General features: G+C 43.7%; 1 protein-coding gene across 1 annotated transcript in view; it reads left to right on the top strand.

The window, feature by feature from the left end:
- The first annotated feature begins 613 nt into the window (after positions 1-613).
- The window catches only part of LOC309548494 (hydroperoxide isomerase ALOXE3-like), a 294,375-nt gene continuing 273,944 nt past the window's right edge, over positions 614-21,044 (top strand). The window contains exons 1-2 of the mRNA XM_082248441.1: positions 614-794; positions 6,541-6,739. Of these exons, the coding sequence (XP_082104567.1) occupies positions 654-794; positions 6,541-6,739 (340 nt within the window). The 5' untranslated portion in view covers positions 614-653. The remainder of the gene's footprint in view (positions 795-6,540; positions 6,740-21,044) is intronic.

The raw sequence follows: 21,044 nt of genomic DNA, 5'->3' as shown, positions 1-21,044 counted from the left end.
CAGCAGTGTATACAAGTAGCTACCTCAGCAGGAGTGCTTAAGGGAGCTTAAAGAGGACTTCTTTAGTTAAAACCAGTCACAATACAGTTCAGCTTTAACCGGCATCTGGCCAGCGTTAACCAGCGTTAAGACAGCGTTGACCGGCATTCAGCCAGGGTCAAGTCAGCGCCAACCTCCAAAGTGTGCATAGTTTAGTTCAAGGAGTATCCCACTCATCCTTTCTCCTATCCAAGTTAGAAAATAAATACAAAAACCCAAAGATACTGGACTGTTCATTGTCTCAGTGCTCACACTTGGAGAACATGCTTAAATGTGCTGTTGTTACTAGGGGTAACCCAGGGGGACCCACATCCAGCAAAACGGCTGGGAATTGTGCTACGTATATATATTGACCAGAACAGATATAAAAACAATGTACTAATAAATTTACTAATATCACTCATCAGCATCACATGCCTGCTAGTGTATATATACAGTAATTCAATCTAAAAATACAGCTTGTCCAAACAGGATTGGTTCATGCTACTGATCTTGTAATTAGTTGTAGGTGTGAACTTGTTGTAAATTGCATAAAAGAGGAAGATATAGCTGACTGTTCATACTTGTGTCTTGCAGAGCTGCTTCCTTAAGAGTCATCTCCTGAAATCCTGAAGATGTACAAGTTAAAGATAGCGACGGGGACTGACCTGGCTGCTGGCACCTGTAATACTGTCTCTATTGTCCTTGTGGGGGTGCGTGGAGAAAGTGAAGTACACCAACTGCCCCATCAATGGTACAACTTCATATCTGGAGCTGTGAGTATCACTACATAGTGCTGACAGTATTTGTAATAGGTTATAATGGCATTACAACAGACATAGTAGCCAACACAGCTGCTATAGTGCCTGGGGGGTGGGAGGGGGACCCATTAGGGAGGCTGGTATTGGAAATTAAACACGAAAAAGAAAATCTTTGCAAATGTGTAGATACAAATCCAGTACTGTATCATTAAGAAGTGGAGAGATTGCTTCTATCAATGACCCTGTAAACTAAGTGACATATCCAATCAAGAGGAACAGACTGGAGGATTTTGTTTAGGACCATAGTCATAGTTGCTAGTCACAAATCCCCCCTTGAAGATGGTGCAGTAAGGAGAATTTATTTAGCTAATTAAATCTCAGTGTTTCATCAGATAAAATCTAATGAGACAGCTAAGATTTGTAGTTCTGCAACACCCCCCCCCCCCCCACAGTTTTGAGAAGATTGTAGGAAGGTTAAAGAGTTATTGTGTGCAGGAATAACAATAACCTAATATAAAATATTTCAGTGGTCATTATTACTACTATATCTTGTCTTTTTTATGAATAGACCACATCTTCCAAAATTTCCTTGCTATGGTAAAGGTGAAAGGATTAAGAATTTACACTTAACCACTTTACCACTAGAGCATTTTGCTGTCTTACGTCTGGGCCACTTTTTGCGATTCGGCGCTGTGCGAATTTAACTGACAATTGCGCGGTCGTGCAACGCCATACCAAAACAAAATGTACGTCCTTTTTTTCCCACAAACAGAGCTTTCTTTTGGGGGTATTTGATCACCTGTGCGATTTTTACTTTTTGCGCTATAAACAAAAAATGAGCGTAAATTTTGAAAAAACAACAATATTTTTCAAATTTTTTTATATGAAATTCTCCCCAAAAAAATGTAAAAATCAAAATGTTTTTAAATTTTTGGCCAATTTGTTTTCTGCTACCTATGTTTGGTAAACAAATTCACAATAAGCGTATTTTGATTGGTTTGCGCAAAAGTTATTGCGTTTACTAACAAAGGGAAAGATTTCTGTCATTTTTGGTGGGTTTTTTTAACGCGTAATGGCGGCAATCTGCGATTTTTTTGCGGGACTGCGACATTGCGGCGGACAGATCGGACCCTTGACTGACATTTTTGACACTTTTGGGGGTACCAGTGACATTACTGCAGTAATCAGTGCTATAAATATGCACTGTTACTGTAAAAATGACACTGGCAGGGAAGGGGTTAATTTTATTGGAGAGGGAGGGGTTAATGTATGCCTGGTTCTTACTGACGTGTGGGGGGGGGAGGTGACTGAGTTACACAAGGACAGATCCAGGGTTCAGCTATGCTGAACCCTGCAATCTGACCCTGCCTGTCACTTCAGAGATCCGCCCGCTTGTGTTTACACAAGCAGGCGGATCTCCACACTAGATCCCCGACGATCGGGGAAGAGCGGCAGCGATCGCCGCTGCTCCTCCCCTGGCCCGACTCCCGCTGTGACTGAATACAGCGGGAGCGAGCCTCCGGCAGCGAGCGAGCGCCACCCACAAGGGGGAGTGTCTGACGACGTAGTACTACGTCGTCAGATGATAACGAGCCACTTTGCCGCAGTAGTACTACGGTACTCAGTGGTAAAGTGGTTAAGCCCCGAGATCTGAGATGCTTAACAATTCTGGTGAGCTACTGTGGGCAGAGAAGTCACGTGGAAAATAAAGCTGAGGTGTGGGCAAAAACTTTATTGGATCATTAGCTAGGTACCAATAAGGTATCTCTAATGTGTGCCTGCTAGTAGCTGCTGTTTCTTTCTTGAAAAATGTTACTTACACGCAGCCTCTGAGGTTCTTGCGGTAACACTAACAGTTGTGGCTATAGATCAGCGATAAGAGTGGGTCACTCACTGTGTAGCTCCTTCATTCAGAAAACCTCTTTTATTCTTTTTAAATATAAGGTTTGCTGTGATTGTTCAAGGGGACAATTTTATGTTCATACGCCCCTTGCCCAGTCATAGAAAGCTTTGTATTTTTTGCAAAGAATAAAATACATTTTCTGAATGGAGGAACTGCACAGCAAACAACCTTTGCTGATCTCTGACCTTCAGCTCAGCCCTTCACCTCTGGAACTTCAGCAGTGCAATCACTGTCAGAGGCTGCATGTAATGCTTCGTACACACGCATCGATTTTCGGCTTGTTAGTATGATGCTTCCGAAAACCGACTCCGACTTTTCGGCCGAAAAAAATCTGGTGTGCAGGCTATAAAATTTTTGTTGGCCATCAACACAACGGCCGATTTTCCGTCAGTCAGTACAGATTTCGGCAGACAAAAATCTGATGAGCAAGACTGGGCATGCTCAGAGAAGAAAAAACACACGGAAAGTAAACCAGCACATGACATCACTTCTGAACTAGATTTTTGTTGGCCGAGAAAATTCGTGTGCAGTCTAAGCACATTCCAACCAAACACCACTCTGGACAAAATTCGGACGATCGGTCGGCCGATAATCGTTGCGTGTGTACGAGGCATCAGTAAAATTCTTCATGAAAGAAGCAGCAGCTACCAGTGGGTCACACATTTATTAGAGGTACCTTACTCGTATCTAGCTAAAGCCCCAATAAAGTTTAGCAGCCTAATTCGAATTTGTAGTCAAATTTGAAACCTCATCAAATAAAAGTAGAATGAGTTTGTAGGTATTGATGAAAGTATCTTGGATATCAGAGCAAACCAGTTAGAACTTTCCTCAATCACTCAATCACATTGCATCTGTGTTCTTATATATTCATGATATTAACACTTTGACAAATATATAGCACAAAACATGTGAAACTACAGGGATCCTGTGCTCGGGCATCCTGTGCTTAGGCTGCTAGTATGGTTTTACTATTTTTTTCTGAGGCTGCTAGCATTGCAAACCATATAACCCTTTTTATACCTGAGCGTATAACATATTTGTGAAAAATGCAACTAAATAAATGCTGCGCTCTCCACATATGTATAAATACTGTGCTCATATAGAGAACACAATCTCATGAAAAACTGATATAAATGATCAACTAATTATTCAGTGTAATAAACATATAGTAAAAGCCACAGAGTGAAAAACAAGACCCATCCAACGTGTTCTTTTCTTTAAAAGAAGTATTTTGTAACCAGCATAAGTGACTCTCTAACAATGCAGTGCTTCTTTCTCCAAAGCTCATTTAATGCTCTAACAATTCATGCGCAGTGAACTACAGTACACCTCCTCCCCAAACAGATCTAGTGCTCTCTTACACTCACACTCAAGCTGTGTATTCATCAGAATCTCATGGCCTTCTTATCCTAATAAGTGGGTCCACAATAGCTCAAGTGTTGTGCTGTCCCTCCAGGCAGCCTTCCAGTTCACCTTCTTCAAGTCTTAGGTCTCTACACTCTTTAATTCCTCCAGATACATTTTGGCCTTCATGAGTAACCAGTAAAATAGAATGCGATAATGCAGTAATTTTTATATTTCAAAAATAAATGTAAAAACACTTCCAAGTGTGTACTCACATTTAAAAGGAAGTTTCCAATGCTAAATATATTTACTACACAACTTCGATCCAAGATGGCCATCAATGACACAACTTCCTGTCTACTTCCAGCGTGTGTTCCATGGACTGGAAGTAATTCAGGTGGATATGCTGTCACAAAGTATACCCCACCCAATGTGTTTTGTCCAATTACCATGATCAGTGTGAGCCCTCCGCCTCTTTGTACAGTGAATCTGGAAAGTTTTCACAGCGCTTCACCATTTCCACATTTTGTTACAGTCTTATTCAAAAATGGATAAAATTAATTAATATCCTCAAAACTTCACAGACAATACCTCATAATGACAACGGGAAAGAAGTTTGTTTGAAATCTTTGCAAATTTATTAAAAATCCAGAGCAAAAAAAATCACATGTACATAGGTATTCACAGCCAATACTTTGAAGCACCTTTGGCACCAATTACAGCATCAAGTCTTTTTGAGTATGATTCTACAAGCTTGGCACACCTATTTTTGGGCAGTTTCTCCCATTTTTCTTTGTAGGACCTCTCAACCTCCATCAGGTTGGATGGGGAGTGTCAGTACATTTTCAGACCTCAACAGTCTGCGGCCCAGAGCGCTCTGGAGTAGGTTTTCATCAAGGATGTCTCTGTACATTGAGCATTTATATTTCCCTCGATCCTGACTAGTCACCCAGTTCCTGCCGCTGAAAAAAAACCCCACAGTATTATGCTGCCACCACCATGCTTAACTGTAGGAATGGTATTAGCCAGGTAATAAGCAAAGCCTGGTTTCCTCCAGACATGATGCTTGCTATTCAGGCCAAAGTGTTCAATCTTTGTTTTATCAGACCAGAGAATTTTGTTTCTCATGGTCTGAGAGTCCTTCAGGCGCCTTTTGGTAAACTCCAGAGAGGCTATCATGTGCCTTTTACTGAGGAGTTGCTTCTGTCTGGCAACTCTACCATACAGGCCTGAATGGTGGAGTGCTGCAGAGTTGGTGGATCTTCTGGAATGTTCTCCTCTCTCCACAGAGAAACACTGGAGCTCTGTCAGAGAGAACATCAGGTTCTTGGACACCTCCCTGTCTAAGGCCCTTCTCCCTTGATCGCTCAGATTGGCCTGGTCTAGAAAGAGTCCAGGTGGTTCCAAACTTCTTTCATTTAGGGATGATGGAGGTCACTGTGCTCATTGGGACCTTCAATGCTGCAGAATTTTTTCTGTACCTTTCCCCAGATCTGTGCCTCGATACAATCTTGTCTCGTAGGTCTCCAGACAATTCCTTGAACTTCATGGCTTGGTTTGTTCTCTGACATGCACTGTTAACTGTGGAACCGTATATAGACAAGTGTGTGCCTTTCCAAATCATATCCAACAAACTGAATATACAACAGATGGACTCCAATCAAGTTGTAGAAACATCTCAAGGATGATCAGTGGAAACAGGATGCACCTGAGCTCAATTTGGGTGTCATGGCAAAGTCTGTGAATACTTATGTACATGTGATTTTTTTTTCTGTTTTTTATTTTCAATAAATTTGCAAAGATTTCAAGCAAGCTTGAAAAAACTTGGAAAATAATTAATTTAATCCATTTTGGAATAAGGCTGTAACATAAAATGTGGAAAAGTAAAGCGCTGTGAATACTTTCTGAATGCATTGTATATACTCCCCTCATTTAATATGTGTTTTCCATTTCCACAATCTTAGTACTCTTTGGTACCATCTTGTGTCTGTTGTATTATTGCACCTTGCCCATCCAGTAATACAGAAAACACAACCCCTCTTGTTTTCCAACCACATAAATCAATTCACTCAACTTAAAAGCTTGACTTTGGAGAATATGGGGATATTGTTCCTCAGGGTCCTGAAAAGTTATTCTAAATACTTATAATAAAAAAAATGTGAAAGGTAAATATAAGACCATACAAGTAAATGTCAGCTAAAATTAAAAAATATATATATAAAGGCTACAAATTAAACCTAAAAACACAAAAAAAACACTTGAGAAATGTTTATTACACTGAATAATTGATAATCTATAGCAATTTTTAACAAGATTAGTTATGTTCTTTAAATGGAGTGCAGCACTTTATTTAGTTGCATTTTTCACAGTACAAAATGTATCCCATGATCTTTAATCTACTTTTTTTTGAAAATTTGTGTATCTCTACCCGCATGCTCTTTGAATTATCCATGACCTGTGCTTAGATTTGTAGTGTGGGCAGATCTCTGAGATTCCACGTTTTGGCTTTTCCAGGTGACAGAGTTTAATATCACTGTAAACAAAGACCTTGGAGAGCTCCTGCTGGTTAGGCTGTCCATGGAGCGCTACCTAAATTTCCCTCTGGATGCCTGGTACTGCAATTATGTCACTGTTACCTGCCCCAAAGGCCAACTCTACCGATTCCCATTGTATCAGTGGATAATAAAATCTGTGGAGATCCCAGAAGGGAAGGGTGAGATATGACTTTATCATTATTATATCAGAATTCTTTTTAACTATCCTATATACTTAATTTTCTATATGAGGCAGATGTGAAATATTATTACCAAACATTATTATGAGTTTAATTGTAGGGATCCTTAAAGCTCTACACAAAAAGTCCAAATAAGCTCCCTGCAAAAGAAGATGAATTAGCCTTACCTCTCTAAAAGTCCATAGCAGCTTGTGCACAGCATATGGGCACTTTTAAACATTTATACTTTTTCTTACTTTTATTTTTTCTTTGTGTTAAAACTTTTGCACAGGCATTTCACTTCCAATCAAGGGAGGGGTGCTGCAAATTTGGCTGGATGTGGCTTTGTCATAGAAAATTAGGAGGGGGGGGGGGGGATAATGGAAGGTGGATATCTTTACCAATTTTTTACCTTGCACTCTGGACTCCAGCGTTATGTACGTTATCCACTCTTAACTCCTGCACTTGAGCATTATGCACTTGTAACCTAGAGCAGTCTATTCCCAGGTTTTATTTAACTACACCCATTTAAGCCCCTCTCACCGTGCAATTTGGACTCCCCCACCCATCGGTGTGGTGTACTATGCGTGCTTCTATTGGCTTTGTCCTATATTTCGCCCCCCATTTTTTCTAACAATGGACAGCTTTTCTATAGTAATGTTTGGAGATTCATTTGCGCATGTGTAGAAAAAGCAGAGCCTGGCTTTGAGGCTTTTGGCAGAGTGGAGGCTTGGAGGTTTGCTGGAGGGAAGGGCTGCATTAATAACAACTGTACTAAAACTATATATATTTTTTTTTTATAATAGTATACCGTATTCGTATTTCCACCTATGACATAGTACTACAGTTTATTAACACAACAATCAGTTATAAGTCCTCTTTATTTTAATAACTTCACCATACTGAGAATATCTAATGCCAAGCTGCTATGGGGTTCAGTGAAATGTAGGTATTTGAGTATCTGATTGTCTAGACCCGGCTAAGGGCTGTTACCAAGAAAAAACGGGGGAATGGGATATTTGGAAATGCCTTAAGTATAAGCCATATATTATATATCAAGTATAATAATAGTGAAGCAAAGGGCGTATATATATATATATATATATATATATATATATATATATATATATATATATATATATATATATATATATATATATATATAAAAAAAGATCCTTTATTACATAAATTCATACAAAAAAAAAGACAAAAATTGAAAACATGTATTCATATTAGATGTAAAATCGACAGGTATTTGTAATAACCTCAATATGCTTGGTTAGAGAACAAAAGCAGGGAAGGTTCAAAAACCACACACATATATTTACATAGAAGAAACTGAGTATGAGATCTCAGAACCCCTACGCGTTTCGACTTGAACTAGTCTTCCTCAGGGGAAGTAGTGGTCCACAGCTCTTCTAGCATATATCTATATGCACAATACAGGTGTAACGCTGCCGAGTGCTCCGGGTCCCGTGGCTTCCCCGGAGCACTCGAGGTGTCCCGCGGGCTGCAGCGCTCCGGTCATCGTCCCCGACCGTGAGCGCTGTTCCCCCGCATCTGCACTACTCACCCGCCGGGTCCCGTCATCTCGGCCGCTCGGTACACGCCGGGTTCCTTCCTCCTCCCAGCGCGCGCGGCCCCGCCCCCTAGGGGCATTGCGCGCCGCTGCATTGAAATTTAAAGGGCCAGTGCACCACTAATTGGTGCCTGGTCCAATCAGTACCAAATCATATAAATCCCCTTCCTATCCTTGCCAGATCTTGTTGCCTTTTGTGCCTTGAGAAAGCATTTGGTGTATTTTTCCCTGCCTGTGTATCAGACCTTCTGCTGTTGCCCCTGACTACGAACCTTGCCGCCTGCCTTGACCTTTTGCTCCGTCTGACCTTGCCTTTGCCTTGTCCTTCTGTACCGCGCCTGACTCAGCTGTCTTTGAGGTTGAGCCGTTACCGGAGGATACGACCTGGTTGCTACCGCTGCAGCAAGTCCATCCCACCTTGCGGCGGGCTCTGGTGAAAACCGGTAGTAACTTAGAACCGGTCCCCTGGTACGGTCCACGTCAATCCCTCACTGACACAGAGGATCCACCTCCAGTGCAGTCACCTGCCGCTAGTCCGGACCCTGACAGTAGATCCGGCCATGGATCCCGCTGATGTGCCCCTGCCTAGTCTCGCTGACATCTCTACCGTGGTTGCCCAGCAGTCCCAGCAGATTGCTCAGCAAGGTCAACAGTTGGCACAGTTGACCGCCATGCTGCAGCAGCTTCTTCCCGCACGGCAGCAGCCACCTGCTTCTGCTTCCGCTCCACCTCCGCAGCCGGTGGCCGCCACCTCCGCTAGAATCCGTTTGTCTCTCCCGGACAAGTTTGATGGGGATTCTAAGATGTGCCGGGCTTTCTTGTCCCAATGTTCCCTTCACCTGGAGATGTTGGCCGACCAATTTCCTACGGAACGTTCTAAGGTGGCCTTCATGGTCATTTTACTGTCTGGGAAGACCTTGGCCTGGGCCACGCCGCTCTGGGACCGCAACAATCCTGCCACTGCCTCCGTCCAGTCCTTTGTTTCTGAAGTCCGCAGTGTCTTCGAGGAACCTGCCCGTGCCTCGTCAGCAGAAACAGCCTTGTTAAACCTCGTCCAAGGAGACGCTACGGTAGGCGAATATGCTATACAGTTTCGCACCCTGGCCTCCGAACTGACCTGGAACAACGACGCCCTCTGCGCAACTTTTAAAAAAGGTTTATCCAGCCATATCAAGGATTCGCTGGCCGCACGAGAGATACCTGACTCCCTGACGGAACTCATCCAGTTGGCTACTCGCATAGATATGTGCTTCATTGAAAGACGCCAGGAACTTCGCCAAGAAAAGAATCTTGTTCGCAACAGGCGTTATCCACGCCTGACACCTCTCTTCCAGCAACCATTGCAGCCGGTTGCGGCACCTTCCGCCGAGGAGGCCATGCAAGTGGATCGGGCTCGCCTGACCCAACAAGAAAGGTCTCGCCGGAGGAACGAGAATTTATGCTTATACTGTGCGAGCTCCAAACATTTCTTAAAGGACTGTCCAGTTCGTCCTCAGCGTCAGGGAAATGCTCGTACCTAGTGAACGTAGGAGAGGCGTCGCTGGGTGTAAAGTCTTCCTCTCCACGCTTGATTGTTCCAGTACGGATTTCTTCTGCCGCTAAAGTCTCCTTCCCTGCAGACGCCTTCTTGGACTCTGGTTCTGCAGGAAACTTGATTAAGGCCTCCTTCATCAACCGCTTTAGCATTCCTGTGGTCCGTCTCGTCAAGCCCTTCTTCATTACTACAGTTAACCGAGAGAATCTGAACTGTACCGTGCGTTATCGCACAGAACCCGTGCTCATGACCATAGGGGTCCTCCATCAAGAAACCATTGAATTTTTTGTTCTACCGAATTGCACTTCTGACGTCCTTCTTGGTTTGCCCTGGCTCCAGCGCCACTCTCCTACTCTCGACTGGACCTCTGGGGACATTAAAACATGGAGGTCTTCTTGCCACACTCATTGCCTCAAGTCGGTACCTACTAGACAACTCTCCGTCTCTTCACCATTGCTCGGCCTTCCTAAGGCCTATCAGGACTTTACTGACGTCTTTTGCAAGAAACAGGCGGAGGTCTTACCACCACATAGACCCTATGACTGTCCCATTGATTTGCTTCCCGGTACCACACCACCCCGTGGCAGGATTTGCCCTCTCTCCATTCCTGAAACCAAGGCCATGTCGGAGTATGTTCAGGAGAACCTCAAGAAAGGTTTCATCAGGAAGTCTTCTTCTCCTGCCGGAGCAGGATTTTTCTTTGTTGCCAAAAAGGATGGGTCACTACGCCCATGTATTGACTTCCGCGGTCTTAACAAAATCACGGTAAAGAATCGCTACCCTTTGCCTCTCATCTCGGAGCTCTTTGACGGTCTGCACGGAGCAAAGGTCTTCACTAAGCTTGACCTCAGGGGCGCTTATAATCTCATCAGAATCCGTGAAGGAGATGAGTGGAAAACCGCTTTTAATACCAGAGATGGCCACTTTGAGTATCTCGTCATGCCTTTTGGTCTGTGCAACGCTCCTGCAGTCTTTCAAGACTTTGTCAACGAGATCTTCCAGGACATGTTATATACCTGTGTAGTGGTCTATCTTGACGACATTCTAATCTTTTCCCCCAACCTGGAGGAACACCGTCACCATGTTCGTCAAGTGCTCCAGCGCCTTCGTGTCAACCATCTTTATGCCAAAATGGAAAAATGTCTTTTTGAGCGTAGTTGTCTTCCGTTTCTGGGATACCTAGTTTCTGGACAAGGCCTTCAAATGGACCCCGACAAACTCTCTGCAGTCTTGGATTGGCCACGCCCCTCAGGACTTCGCTCTATTCAGCGCTTCCTTGGATTCGCCAACTATTACCGCCAGTTTGTTCCCCATTCCCACCTCTTCTGGAGTTCCTGCCGTTGATGACTTGACTCTGGACTTCTCCTCCATCTGGAAAGAAACTCAAAAGTCGCTCACCCTGGCCGCTTCTCGCATGAAGAGACATGCAGATAAAAAAAGAAGAACTCCTCCTGTCTTTGCCCCTGGGGACAGAGTGTGGCTCTCTGCCAAATACATCCGGTTTCGGGTCCCCAGCTACAAACTGGGTCCGCGTTATCTCGGGCCTTTTAAAATCAAAAGCCAAATTAATGCTGTCTCTTACAAACTCCATCTTCCTCCCTCTCTCCGTATTCCTAACTCCTTTCATGTATCCCTTCTCAAACCCCTCATTCTTAACCGGTTTTCCCCCAAGGTCACCGTTCCTGCTCCTGTCTCTGGGTCCTCTGACGTCTTCTCAGTGAAAGAGATCCTCGCCTCCAAGGTCGTCAGAGGTAAAAAAAAATTTCTGGTTGACTGGGAGAATTGTGGTCCTGAGGAGAGGTCATGGGAGCCCAAGTCCAATATTCTCGACAAGGAGCTCAGCCACAGGTACCTGGGTTCCAAAAAGAGGGGGAGACCTAAGGGGGGGGGTACTGTAACGCCACAGAGTGCTCCGGGTCCCGTGGCTTCCCCGGAGCACTCGAGGCGTCCAGCGGGCTGCAGCGCTCCGGTCATCGTCCCCGACCGTGAGCGCTGTTCCCCCGCATCTGCACTACTTACCCGCCGGGTCCCGTCATCTCGGCCGCTCGGTACACGCCGGGTTCCTTCCTCCTCCCGGCGCGCGGCCCCGCCCCCTAGGGCGCGCGCGCGCCGCTGCATTGAAATTTAAAGGGCCAGTGCACCACTAATTGGTGCCTGGTCCAATCAGTACCAAATCATATAAAAACCCACTTCCCCTTCCTGTCCTTGCCGGATCTTGTTGCCTTTTGTGCCTTGAGAAAGCATTTGGTGTATTTTTCCCTGCCTGTGTATCAGACCTTCTGCTGTTGCCCCTGACTACGAACCTTGCCGCCTGCCTTGACCTTTTGCTCCATCTGACCTTGCCTTTGCCTTGTCCTTCTGTACCGCGCCTGAATCAGCTGTCTTTGAGGTTGAGCCGTTACCGGAGGATACGACCTGGTTGCTACCGCCGCAGCAAGTCCATCCCGCCTTGCGGCGGGCTCTGGTGAAAACCGGTAGTAACTTAGAACCGGTCCCCTGGTACGGTCCACGCCAATCCCTCACTGACACAGAGAAGGACAAACAGTACCGTCTCGCTCAGTGCCCAGTGTCAGTGGCCATCATCCCTAATAATTGTATATACAAGAAGGATTCCCCTGTGGAGATGGGACTGTGAATGCCACTGAACACTGTATTTTGTATAAAAATTATCTTTATTAAATTCCAAAAAAGTAAACAGACAGAAAATAATAACATAAATCGAATAACATTAACAGGGCATTAAAATATGCATGCATTTGACAGACCAAATACCGAACCAAATTGGGGACGCTCAGGTGTACAGGGCGATCATGGAACCGGAACCGACCCTACGCGTTTCGGGCAAAAGAAGCCCTTCCTCAGGGGTCACCCAGAGTTCCAGACAAAGCACCTGGTATATCTAGAGAAGGCAAAATATTTTAGTATATTCTGGAGTGATTTATCTGTATATCCATAAACAAACAGTCATATATTTATCTCATAGTATGTGCTTTGTACAGATGAACCTACCCTTAGCGTCCAACCCTATGGATTGGATTGGTCTGTCGACTAAAAATGGTATTGCTACCATCGAGAGGGATGCCCAAGTTCCCACAGGCCCATTCAGGGGCTACGAAATTCGTGAGAGCATAGAAAAAAATTGTAGCAGCTGCCCGGAGGGACCAGTGGGGCACCACGATGACCGGTAAGGAAAAAGATGGCTCAGTATGGACCACTCCCGTAAAGGAGGATGTGTTCATATATCGAACCTATTGTAAACAAGTAAAATGAAGAAAAAAACAAAAAAGCAAGAAGAGAAGAGAAATAACCAGTAATGAGATTTTGTCTTACATGTTGGTCGCTGGCCCTTTAAAATATAAAAGGAAGCATTTACCTGTAACTTGTAAGGAAGTGAGACCGCAGAGGGTCATATGGAGTACATATAGTAATAGTCTTATGTAGACGTGATGACAGTATATATTTGTCTGTAGGTATGAGAGAGTGCAACGAGTAAACAGAAAATAAGACAAAGTTATCTCAAGTGAAGAAATAGTGACCCGGTGAATGGTGACGTCATAAATCTGAGTGTGCAGACAGTCCTGATTACAGACCCAGGAGGAAGGCGTGATTGGACCACAAGAGAAACCACCTTATGCAAAAGGTAGAATAGAGTAAAGGGTAAGACACATGGTAATATACTTAACCTCTCACCCCCGAATATGTCAATATAAATATAGTAGATTGCAATATAAGAGTATCATATCTTTTCCTGTAATAATATTTGTCATAGGGACACAATTTAGCCATTTATGTGTCAATATAGAGTAGATTTGTGGCTATAAATCCATATGCACATTAGTAGGGGTGGAGGATATTATCAATGTGTCATAAGTGCGTTAACCGCAAGACATGACCATATATATGCATAACATGCAAGAGTAAGGATACATATATATGCATAAACATGCAAAAGTAAAGATATGCCAGTGAAAAATATTGGAAGGGGTGCTTTGGTGATGAGAAGGACTTAGCCAGAGTGTGAGAAGGAAAATATTGGTCGATCCTAGGGTATACCCCTAGGGGGGAAGGAAGAGTGCCCAAAGCGATCGGAATAAACAAATAAAGTGACAGTATTAGAAGTGCCATGCATAATAAGCTTGGTGCGAGTAGAATCTTACCTGTCCCTAGGTTACTTGTGGGCTTGGCATCCTCTGCGAGTGGACGCCAGCCCGGACTGCTTAAAAGCAGTCGATCGGACGCCAGCGCATGCGCACCGGAGGCATGCGGCGTCATATGACGTAGTCCGAGAGCCAATCCGGTCACCCGCCCGCGCAGCGCGGGCACCGCCCATCCCGGAAGGAGAGGCCGAGTCCGCGCTTCACGGGCGCCGACGCGGGAAACCAGCTAACCGGAAGGAGAGCTGGTAAACAAGGAGACGAACCCCGAAGGGCGCCCCCTACCCGCGCCGGGGGAACCTATAGCTGGTACCAAGCAGCCGCCACATAGGAGTCAGCAAAGTGCTGACGAAGATAGGAGAGAGAAACAGGGAGAGGAAAAAAGAAAAACAAAGAACAGACCAGGAGAAGTAGGGAGCGCAATGCGCAAGAGGGCAGAAAAGGGAGGGATATTATATATCGATGGTTAAGGAAAAAATTGATAATGTTGTCAATACTAGCAATTTGGAGCCAGAAAAAATTGTGTCCTGGTATGAGTTTGGTAGAAAACCAAAATTGGCAAAAATATTGGCAAAATAATTAGTGATAAGGGGAACATGAGGACTTAGCACTTGTTTTAAGGTAAGATAATATCCCTAATATCAAGTGGATGGGGACCACAATAATGGATCAGTAACGATCTGTCAATTACATGTAACAAAATAATATACACCATGTACATATCCACAACATAATAATTTATGTGTCTATACTTCCATATCCCATACCAGCCTGCAAAGGGCACATATAGAGACATGCGAGGCCTGTCAGCATATACAGTCTATTATACCCATATTGACTCCACATCTTGACATAGCAGTATGATCGCAAAAATAGTCATAATAGTGTACTAATGGATCTATATACAACTGTAGATGTATATGTCCCATATAGCAGAGCGCAGCTGCCGCAAACGTCTATGTACAAGTGACAAAAGGTGTGAACCAAGGGGGTCCATGTGTTTCATATATGTCGCCGATAAGGATAGTAAGCGAGATACAACCACTACATGTATCCCGCATACTACCTCCGTAGGGGACATGCACACAGGGAAGATACAACACAGATAAATAAGTCCATGGATATATGTTAGCCAGCTATATCAAACCTGGATGTGAACCACAAAAAAAAAAAAAAAAAAAAATGTATATCCCTGGTTTAAAACATGTCATCGAATTGCTGGTCATCATAGTGACATAGTCCGGGACCAGGCACTTAAAGTCTCAAATATGTAACAGAGTTTTGAGTGTAGTTGATAGACCCCTAAAATTGGGCAATATTGGAATTACAAATAATGCACTAATTCCCAAAGAGAAAGGGAGTAATCCTATATAAGGATGATCTCTCTAGAACACACTATATCGAATCCAATGATGAAGATGGTAGTTAGGAAACTATAGATATAAATGCTGCATCAGTAAAAAGAAAGGGGGGGGGGGAGGAAATTTTTTGAAAAAATATTAAAGCGAGGCAGTGATATTAGGCTGCTATTCACCTGTACCTAAGTGGTACATCCAAGTATTAATATATCCAGCTCACCAATAAAGATAGAGAAGTTAGTTGGAGATAAATGGTTGCTAAAGTTAAATCAGCAGACGAGGTCTACCCCAGGTTGAGGGAAGCCAGTAATACTACTATTGTTCCCATCCCCCTGAGGCAAAACCCTCCAAAAAAGGCCGAAAACTAACAACATCATTAAGGCCTGGAGCTGTGGTGGCATTCAGGTCTAGAATCCACCGTGTTTCCCGCTGTAAAAGAGTCTTATTCCAGCCCCCTCCGCGGGGACTGGGATGGACTCTATCCAAAGCTAGGAACTTGGGTACCGGGGGAATTCCCGTGTGCATGTCCCGTACATGTCTACCGAGAGGTAGATCCGGATCACGTTTTTGCATACTAAGTACATGTCGATAAATACGTTTGTGAAATGGCAATTGGGTTTTCCCCACGTAATAGGATCCACAGGGGCAGGAAAGTAAATAAACCACCCCAGCTGTTTTACAGTTCACAAAATGGTGTGCTTTAAATGTCTTGCCATTGGGGAGACGGATGTTAGTGTCTCGATTCATATATTGGCAATAATTGCAACCTCCACAGGTGAAGGTCCCAAATCTTTTGCATGGGTCTTTTCGATATTTGCCAACAAATTCACTGCTTGTAAGATAGTCTTTTAACGCTTTCGTCCTGCGATACGTAATGGCCGGTTTTTTGGTGATGTGTGGACCAATACTGGGGTCACAGCACAGCATGTGCCAGTATTTTTCAATCGCTTTAACCACTTGTCGATGTTGTTCTGAGTATTGCATTATGATGCGAGGAAAATTCGCATCAACCATACCCGACTTAGCTTTTTTATTTTTGAATAATAGTTCTTGTCGCGTAAATGAATTAGCTCTATTAAACGCTTTTCTGAGGCAGGTTTTAGAATAGCCTCTTTTAAATAGGCGTTTCCTTCGATTGTTGGCCTCAATTCTGAATTGTGTATCATTAGAGCAATTTCTGCGTATCCGAAGATATTGGCTAAAGGGTATGGATCTGACAAGTGGTGTGGGATGTGAGCTGGACGCATGTAAGATAGTGTTCGCGGATGTGGGTTTGCGGTATAGGGTAGTTTGTAAATTACCCAAAGTATCTTTCTCGATAGTAATATCGAGAAAATTAATGGAATGCGAGTCAAAATTCATAGTAAACTTTAGATTAAAATTATTAACATTCATCAGAGCAATACCCTCAACGAGCTCCTCCGCCGAGCCGCTCCAAATGACCAAAACGTCGTCGATGTAACGGTACCAAGTCAAAATATGACTGGTCCAGCCTGTAGGCGAGTCGTCCGATAACAGTTGACGCTCCCACTCCCCCAGGTACAGGTTGGCATACGATGGGGCACATGAAGTCCCCATCGCTACCCCCTGCACCTGGAGGTAGTGGGAGCCATCAAATGAGAAAATATTGTTGGTGAGTATGAATCTAAGGCCCTGCACGAGGAACCCGTTAAGGTCGCTCTGATGTCTGTCAGACTGGGACAGAGTTTTTTGAATCACTTGGATGCCCTGTTGGTGTGGTATCGAACTGTAGAGCGCTTCTACGTCGATAGCCACCAACAGGGCATCCGGGGGAACCACCATGGATTCCAACATCTGAAGTAGGTGGATTGTGTCCCTCACGTAAGAGGGTAGACTTTGCACGTAGGGACATAATTTAGAATCTATGAATTTGCTGAGGTTTTCTGATATGCTCCCACATCCGGACACTATCGGGCGACCAGGGGGTTTGGACGGGTGTTTGTGAACCTTTGGTAGGCTATAGAATGTGGGAACGACTGGAAATTTAGTGCGTAGGAAGTCCCATGTGGGTTTGTCAATGGTGTTATAAAGGTAGGCGTGGTCAACCATGATGTAAAACTCCAGATTAGACCTGTCAATGGCCCCCTTTGAGATGGGCCTATACCACTCCCTATTGTTGAGGATACAAAGACGCATCTCCCTATATTGGGTGTTACTTAGTATGACGATGTTCCCACCCTTATCCGACGGTTTGATCGTGAGATCATGTTGTTCTACTAAAGATTTTAAAGCTCTTTTCTCTTCATTGGACAAATTGGAAGTAGTAGTAGAAAATTTTATTTTATTTATCTCCTGTGTAGTCAGGGAGACAAATGCCGCCAGATTTGAGTTAAGGTTTAGGCTAAACCTAATCTAAATCTAATCTAATCTAATAGTAATCTAAAGTTTACTATGAATTTCGACTCGCATTCCATTAATTTTCTCGATATCACTATCGAGAAAGATACTTTGGGTAATTTACAAACTACCCTATACCGCAAACCCACATCCGCGAACACTATCTTACATGCGTCCAGCTCACATCCCACACCACTTGTCAGATCCATACCCTTTAGCCAATATCTTCGGATACGCAGAAATTGCTCTAATGATACACAATTCAGAATTGAGGCCAACAATTGAAGGAAACGCCTATTTAAAAGAGGCTATTCTAAAACCTGCCTCAGAAAAGCGTTTAATAGAGCTAATTCATTTACGCGACAAGAACTATTATTCAAAAATAAAAAAGCTAAGTCGGGTATGGTTGATGCGAATTTTCCTCGCATCATAATGCAATACTCAGAACAACATCGACAAGTGGTTAAAGCGATTGAAAAATACTGGCACATGCTGTGCTGTGACCCCAGTATTGGTCCACACATCACCAAAAAACCGGCCATTACGTATCGCAGGACGAAAGTGTTAAAAGACTATCTTACACGCAGTGAATTTGTTGGCAAATATCGAAAAGACCCATGCAAAAGATTTGGGACCTTCACCTGTGGAGGTTGCAATTATTGCCAATATATGAATCGAGACACTAACATCCGTCTCCCCAATGGCAAGACATTTAAAGCACACCATTTTGTGAACTGTAAAACAGCTGGGGTGGTTTATTTACTTTCCTGCCCCTGTGGATCCTATTACGTGGGGAAAACCCAATTGCCGTTTCACAAACGTATTTATCGACATGTACTTAGTATGCAAAAACGTGATCCGGATCTACCTCTCGGTAGACATGTACGGGATATGCACACGGGAATTCCCCCGGTACCCAAGTTCCTAGCTTTGGATAGAGTCCATCCCAGTCCCCGCGGAGGGGACTGGTATAAGACTCTTTTACAGCGGGAAACACGGTGGATTCTAGACCTGAATGCCACCACAGCTCCAGGCCTTAATGATGTTGTTAGTTTTCGGCCTTTTTTGGAGGGTTTTGCCTCAGGGGGATGGGAACAATAGTAGTATTACTGGCTTCCCTCAACCTGGGGTAGACCTCGTCTGCTGATTTAACTTTAGCAACCATTTATCTCCAACTAACTTCTCTATCTTTATTGGTGAGCTGGATATATTAATACTTGGATGTACCACTTAGGTACAGGTGAATAGCAGCCTAATATCACTGCCTCGCTTTAATATTTTTTCAAAAAATTAACTCCCCCCCCCCTTTCTTTTTACTGATGCAGCATTTATATCTATAGTTTCCTAACTACCATCTTCATCATTGGATTCGATATAGTGTGTTCATGTAACATCTAGAGAGATCATCCTTATATATGATTACTCCCTTTCTCTTTGGGAATTAGTGCATTATTTGTAATTCCAATATTGCCCAATTTTAGGGGTCTATCAACTACACTCAAAACTCTGTTACATCTTTGAGACTTTAAGTGCCTGGTCCCGGACTATGTCACTATGATGACCAGCAATTCGATGACATGTTTTAAACCAGGGATATACTTTTTTTTTTTTTTTTGTGGTTCACATCCAGGTTTGATATAGCTGGCTAACATATATCCATGGACTTATTTATCTGTGTTGTATCTTCCCTGTGTGCATGTCCCCTACGGAGGTAGTATGCGGGATACATGTAGTGGTTGTATCTCGCTTACTATCCTTATCGGCGACATATATGAAACACATGGACCCCCTTGGTTCACACCTTTTGTCACTTGTACATAGACGTTTGCGGCAGCTGCGCTCTGCTATATGGGACATATACATCTACAGTTGTATATAGATCCATTAGTACACTATTATGACTATTTTTGCGATCATACTGCTATGTCAAGATGTGGAGTCAATATGGGTATAATAGACTGTATATGCTGAAAGGCCTCGCATGTCTCTATATGTGCCCTTTGCAGGCTGGTATGGGATATGGAAGTATAGACACATAAATTATTATGTTGTGGATATGTACATGGTGTAGATTATTTTGTTACATGTAATTGACAGATCGTTACTGATCCATTATTGTGGTCCCCCTCCACTTGATATTAGGGATATTATCTTACCTTAAAACAAGTGCTAAGTCCTCATGTCCCCCTTATCACTAATTATTTTGCCAATATTTTTGCCAATTTTGGTTTTCTACCAAACTCATACCAGGACACAATTTTTTCTGGCTCCAAATTGCTAGTATTGACAACATTATCAATTTTTTCCTTAACCATCGATATATAATATCCCTCCCTTTTCTGCCCTCTTGCGCATTGCGCTCCCTACTTCTCCTGGTCTGTTCTTTGTTTTTCTTTTTTCCTCTCCCTGTTTCTCTCTCCTATCTTCGTCAGCACTTTGCTGACTCCTATGTGGCGGCTGCTCGGTACCAACTATAGGTTCCCCCGGCGCGGGTAGGGGGCGCCATTCGGGGTTCGTCTCCTTGTTTACCATCTCTCCTTCCGGTTAGCTGGTTTCCCGCGTCGGCGCCCGTGAAGCGCGGACTCGGCCTCTCCTTCCGGGATGGGCGGTGCCCGCGCTGCGCGGGCGGGTGACCGGATTGGCTCTCGGACTACGTCATATGACGCCGCATGCCTCCGGTGCGCATGCGCTGGCGTCCGATCGACTGCTTTTAAGCAGTCCGGGCTGGCGTCCACTCGCAGAGGATGCCAAGCCCACAAGTAACCTAGGGACAGGTAAGATTCTACTCGCACCAAGCTTATTATGCATGGCACTTCTAATACTGTCACTTTATTTGTTTATTCCGATCGCTTTGGGCACTCTTCCTTCCCCCCTAAGGGTATACCCTAGGATCGACCAATATTTTCCTTCTCACACTCTGGCTAAGTCCTTCTCATCACCAAAGCACCCCTTCCAATATTTTTCACTGGCATATCTTTACTTTTGCATGTTTATGCATATATATGTATCCTTACTCTTGCATGTTATGCATATATATGGTCATGTCTTGCGGTTAACGCACTTATGACACATTGATAATATCCTCCACCCCTATTAATGTGCATATGGATTTATAGCCACAAATCTACTCTATATTGACACATAAATGGCTAAATTGTGTCCCTATGACAAATATTATTACAGGAAAAGATATGATACTCTTATATTGCAATCTACTATATTTATATTGACATATTCGGGGGTGAGAGGTTAAGTATATTACCATGTGTCTTACCCTTTACTCTATTCTACCTTTTGCATAAGGTGGTTTCTCTTGTGGTCC

The sequence above is a fragment of the Pelophylax lessonae genome, assembly GCF_965119305.1.
Source record: "Pelophylax lessonae genome assembly, chromosome: 2".
Classification (NCBI taxonomy): Eukaryota; Metazoa; Chordata; class Amphibia; order Anura; family Ranidae; genus Pelophylax; species Pelophylax lessonae.
This window is presented reverse-complemented; position numbering and strand designations above follow the sequence as displayed.